Source organism: Miscanthus floridulus, chromosome 9 (genome assembly GCF_019320115.1).
Source record: "Miscanthus floridulus cultivar M001 chromosome 9, ASM1932011v1, whole genome shotgun sequence".
Taxonomy (NCBI): Eukaryota; Viridiplantae; Streptophyta; class Magnoliopsida; order Poales; family Poaceae; genus Miscanthus; species Miscanthus floridulus.
The window spans coordinates 142,978,635-142,984,415 of NC_089588.1; the positions used below are offsets into that span (position 1 = coordinate 142,978,635).

The 5,781-nt window shown below is 51.0% G+C and overlaps 1 protein-coding gene across 1 annotated transcript; it reads left to right on the top strand.

Annotated features, from left to right (window-relative positions):
- Nucleotides 1-4,710: 4,710 nt before the first annotated feature.
- Nucleotides 4,711-5,175, top strand: LOC136481165 (putative disease resistance protein At1g50180). The gene has a single exon (XM_066478521.1). It carries the CDS (start codon nucleotides 4,711-4,713, stop codon nucleotides 5,173-5,175), a length of 465 nt encoding a protein of 154 aa, XP_066334618.1.
- Nucleotides 5,176-5,781: the final 606 nt, after the last annotated feature.

The window sequence follows — 5,781 nt, forward strand, 5'->3', positions numbered from 1 at the left end:
ACCTTTTCACCCCACCTACAGAACACATGTGACTTCAGATGTGATGCTTTCCTTCTTTTGAACTAACCCATCGAAGGACCTTTAGTCTAGGTTGGTAACACCAAGCGGGACTAAAGGATCTACATTAGTCTGGGTTGGTGTTACCAACCGGGACTAAAGGGTCAAGGCTCTTTAGTCCGGGTTGGCAACACCAACTGAAACTAGTGTAGACCCTTTAATCCAGGTTGCTGTTATCAACCGGGACTAAAGGTCCTCTGACTCCCTAGAAACTTGGACCCGGGACTAATGCTCACTTTAGTCCCGGGCCCATCTCTGGCCTGGACTAATGTGCTGAACCAAATGTCTGTTCTCTACTAGTGGTGGAGTAGGTTCTAAAAGTTAAAATACCACTCAAAGCCTCTTTTTGAAGCTTTAGTGGTAGATTAGTGCTTAATTACGGTTTTGATTTTCTCTCATTCAGAGTGGTTGAGGCATTTATGAAAGAAATTATATCAAATCTTTGAAGGTACTAGGGTAAACATAGTAGGGGAATAAGATTCAACCCTTATGTAGGGGCCATGTCTTGATTTATTAGTTTTTAAGTAGGATTTGCTTTGGATCTAGATCTAGATCTAGGACTAGGGCTTGGGATTAGATTTTTTGTATTGTCGACATTCATATTATTTTCTATAAATGGGATTAATTTTACATGAACAATAATAGGTCAAAATTAATTGGTACTAATTATTTTCTTAAAATTGTTTATTACAATTAAGAAAGTGTAAAATATTTGTTTAGTGGTACACTAGTTGGTTAATTAGGTTGGTACATGCTTGTGAGTAAGAAAATCTCAAATTCTGATTGAATTTTGGCTGGAAACATATCCAACTGCCTCTGCAAAACGATGATTTCTAGCAACGAAAAAATTAGAGACGGTTAGGCCAGCTGCATCTATAGCTGTCTCTACAAATGCTGGCATAATTAATCATCATGTCTCCCAAAATGGTTGCCCCGACCAGCAGTCAGGGTACGCCTCGGCATCCACAATGCCGGGCTGTCCCCTCGTGGTGGTGTGACTTGCGGCTGCCCCTACACAAGCGACAACAGAGGTGAGTCTGTCGTCTAATGGGTAACCTTCACTGGAGAATGGGTGTCCACTAGCGATGCTTCCACATACTAAGAGGCGGCTACCGGAGAAGGCGGGCACCCAGGCACTGGTGCTCATGCTAGCCGGCTCACGACGAGTGAGGCGGCGAGCTCCTTCAGCATTGGGTCGACCCACACCGGAGGCTCCGCGCTCGCGCATAGCTCCAACACCAGCGGATCTGGCTCGGGGAAGCAGTGGGCAGCAGTGGAGGTAGCGGGAGTGTCGGCGTAGTCGGCAGGTGCACCCATACTGATGTCCCTCACCAGCATAATCCGGCGCTCCCAGCCTCGTCGTCGGATTCCGCCGGCGCCCCCCGCAGCACCCTGCACGGCCCCATCCAAGCTCGGTGGACCGCCGTGGGGCGCGTGCCGTGCGCCCTCCCATGGAGCAACCCGGGTAGAATGGAGCTGCAGACAGTGAGAGGGAGGATGAGCTCGGGGTGCCTGGTGGTGCCGCGATGGCCTGGCTTGGGCGATGGGCACCCACAGTCCTAGACCCAGACTTGGGCCCAGTCGGCGTGGATAGGACGTCGGCGGCCGGCAGTGTCGACGGCTGGTGGGGTGCCCAGGACCAGTGCTTGGTGGCCACGGCGGCGGCGACATCTGGCCCCGACAGAGGAGGCGGCGGGGGCGTGCAAGATCTGCCCCCCCCCCCCCCCCCCCGCCCCACGAGGATGCAAGGAGTGCCCGCCGTCAACTAGGCCCTTGATGCCTGCGCGAGGACCGACCGTCGGCGGGGGGGGGGGGGGGGGGGGGGGGCTAGCTTGAGGGGGTGGCGCTTGCCAGCAGCGTGTCACGCTCATCAGGGATGGCATACACGCACGATCGGGAACCAGAGCTAGCGTTGGTGTGGAGGCTGAGGCCGACTTGGGTGGTGGTGGCAGCAGGATCCAGCGCTGGCGGAGGTGGGGAGGTAGCCGTCGGGGGGTGCCGCGAGGCTGACGCGGTTGGTGGCGGCGGCGGCGGAGCGCCTACACCCGCGCGGACCCAGGCCGGGAGAGGAGGGGTCGGTGGATCTAGGTAGGGGAGCGGTGTACCGATTTGGGGACGGGAGGCGGGCGACGGCGCCGGCGGCGGCGGCGGGGGAAGGGGGCCAGGAGTCGGGCCTCAGTGTTTCAGTTCTTGACGTGTTTCAAACATATTGGAATCTAAAGTTGCACAGCAGATAAATATTTTGTAACCAACAGAATCAATTGCTCTGCTTTCAAATACACGGGAATCCAAAGTACAAAGGACCTTTAAGAATAGCTCCAGACTTTGACTTCAATAAAGTTTGGTCTCTAAGAATTGAGAATTGACATGGTTGCAGGTTCAGATGCAGTCGTTAATAAAATTGTCAGCTCACCTTGGAAACCAACAGAATCTACAGCTGGTTGGTACCTGCAAAGTCTGACTTGAAGAGCCTGATTGGATCCACTCTGCTGTGAGCCTGATGCCCTGATTGGATAATAATACGGCCCGAGCATAAAGTAACTGGTTTCTTCTGTGACGTTGAGCAGAGAGACCCATCATTATTATCTTGGAATAAGTAATACTTGGCCCTGTCTCTCTCCCATTTGTAAATATCGCATTTTACCCTGCCCCCCCCCCCCCCCCCCCCCCCCCCCCACCATCCCCGACCTCGCTCTACTTTTTTGGTGACTTGAGTTTGTCCGTGCTTGTTTACTAAACAAATCATGCATTTCTATTTGCTTTACATGTAGTTGCAAGGGGTACATAGATGGCGAGAATGGCAAGAGTTGATGTCGTCGCCGTGATCGTGGTCACACAACTTCTGATTGCAGCTGCACCAATTGCGGAGTACATAGATGGCTCTGGGAATGTTGAAACTTGCATGCCTCGTTGCCAACTTGAATATCCGTTTGGGTGTCCATGAAACTATATATTAGTATGTGACACGCTGCCAGTAACCGTACCAAAAGGATATGCATGCATGCTTGCTTTGTATATCTTGTTCCTCTCTTCCGGGCCAAAAGGATATGCATGCATGCATGCTTTGTATTTCTTTGCCAACAAAGAAAATGCTATTTTACATTTGGTAGTGTGTGTATGATGTGTTTCAGGGGAATAAGAGCAACTCTAAGAAAGTTTGTAAAATTAGATGGCTAAGAGCATCTCCAAGAATCTTTGTAAAGCTCATTCGCTAAATCATCGTCTGCAGAGTCATTTGCATAAAAATCGCTTGCTATATCTTTATGCTCTCCAACAGTTTTTCTACATCTTACGTGCACTCTAGAGAGTCATTTTTGTTTTTCTATCTTTAGCTAGCGAGAAAATCCGGAATAAAAGTTGGCTATACCAAATAAAGAGGTTGTTGGATGGTATTTTCCCCCACCATGCCTATATGTATGCACTGATATTCCTTGAGTAATACATCGAGTTTTCCCCAATTGATACACTTTCATGGTATCATCGAGACGGTTCACTCCTGCAACCTCTCCCCGCTTCCGCAAAACCTAACCACGCCGCCGCAAAGCCCCACGCTCGCCGGCTCCGATCCACGCGCTGTCGCTGAGTCCTTCACTCGCGGGCCCATGATCCTCTTCGTGCACGCGCCCCTCCTTGCGCCGCCGCATCTACCCTCCTGCCACCGCTTCATCTCGCCGATCACGTGCGCGTCTTCCTCATGCCACTACAACCGTCGCCGCGATCTCGCCAGGCCCATCATGTCGAGACCGATGCGAGCGCTCGCTCCGCCTTCAGCGCGAACGCGAGGCTGCTTAGGCCAGTCTCAATGGGGATTTCATAGAGTTTCATGGGCATTAAATATGCTGACATGGCACTGTCTTGATGAAGAGAGAGAAGATAAAAGTTTCATAGGAGTAGAGAGAGTTTCATGGGGATGAAACTCTTATGCACTATTTCCAAAATATGGATGTGTTGGAAACTGGGAGATGAAACCACCGCTGAGACTACCCTTAGGCTGCAGCCCGCGGATCGCGCCACCACCCTCGACGCCTACGAGGCCCAGCACGACATAGTCGGGAGCGGACATACTAGTGGCTTCTAGCTGGCATAGGAATTAAGTAATTAATTAACTAGCTGTAGTAGTTGTCGAGAGGAACTCTTATGTTTATAAGTAGGTAATCGATCACAGTGCAGAGGTTGGTCTGCCTTGCTTGCAAGTTGCAAATAAGTACTATGCGCTCATTGAGCAGAGTGCAGGAATTATATTTATCTAGGCAATCCATTAGAGTAGTACTAGTGGCGTGTCCTACTACCAACCGATGGATACAAATTATTATCTGATGCTGACACACATATTTATATACTGCGTGATGTTCAAAGGTGTGCTGTCATTTGTACAATTAATTAAAAGCAGTTAATCAAACACGCTACTCCTTGATGTATAGGTATCGCGCCCTGTATAAACAAGGCACCGTTTCCTGGTGGACTGAATTCTCTTCACCACTTGTTGCTGAATTTAGATCGAACAGAGAGACCAGCAAAGCGGTTGAGGTGAGCATTTTTGTTCCATCATTGGATCGCTGCATATAGCTAGCAGTTGAGATTTTCAGTTTGTTACTGATCCATCTTGAATGCGTATGATTCAGATTCACTACTAGCAGGTACGAAGCTTGGGCCATGGCGGCCGTCCTGGATGCTTTGGCCCCCTATGCGAAGAAGCTGATCCAAGACATGGCAGAAGAAGAGGTGTCCATGCTGTTGGGAGTCTCTGGCGAGATCACCAAGATGGAAGGCAACCTGGATAGCCTCAGAGCCTTTGTCTCTGATGCGGAGAGGAGGCGCATCACTAAAGAAAGCGTGCAGAGATGGGTCAGCAAGCTCAAGGACGCCATGTACAATGCCACCGACATCATAGAGCTTTGTCAGCTCAAGGCCGATGAGTGCAAGGAACTAGAAGAAGGTGGCAGCATCAGGGACCAGAACCATCTGCTAGCTTGTTGTCAGCCACTGCTGGTGTTGGAAAACGATGGTTTCCAGCAGGTGGGACTAGAAGGAGACAGTCGAAGCCTTCGCCCAGACAAGTGCCTCGGGCGAAGGCGTGTCAGGTGGAAAGGGGGTCTAGACAAAATTAGAGTTTCATAAATGCATTCAACTACTTGTCCCCTTGTACAGAGTTTGTGTTCCTCTTTTATAGGGCACTGCTTACTAAGGCCACTGTTTTACAATTTTACCCCTTGACGATTACAGTACATCATCGGAATATTCCTATGCTAATACAAACTGCTAAGGGTAATTTGGGTGCCTTCTTCTTCAACCACCTTTGCTTGATGGGCCGCAACCATGAGTCCATCTGCGGCCCACGGCCCGGCGCCGCCGTCCTTCAGGAAGTCCCTTGACTCTCGGGGCCTTCGTCCAGGACAACCTTCGCCCATACCTGCGCGCTGACTCTCCGCAGCCTCCGCAGGTGCCGCCTGTGCCTTCACCGTTGGTTGCATCCGGGCGCCTTTGCTCCGGTCGCCGGAGCCTCCGCTCAGGGCGTCGGAGCCTCCGCCTCGGACCGCGTTCGGGTGCCTTCACCGCATCCTCTGGTCCTTCGCCCTGATCGGCCAATCAGGCGGAGACTTTCGTCTTCTCTTCCTGCACATCACTCATAAAATTCTTTAATCATTAGCTTTCATTGTTGTTGCGGTCCCTGGCCTTTGCGACTTATAATCGTGTCCCAATAGTTCCCCCTTGAGGGCTGGGTCT

Coding starts and splice junctions, on each gene's coding strand:
- LOC136481165 (XM_066478521.1), top strand. CDS start 4,711: ATGGCGGCCGTCCTGGATGCTTTGGCCCCCTATGCGAAGAAGCTGATC.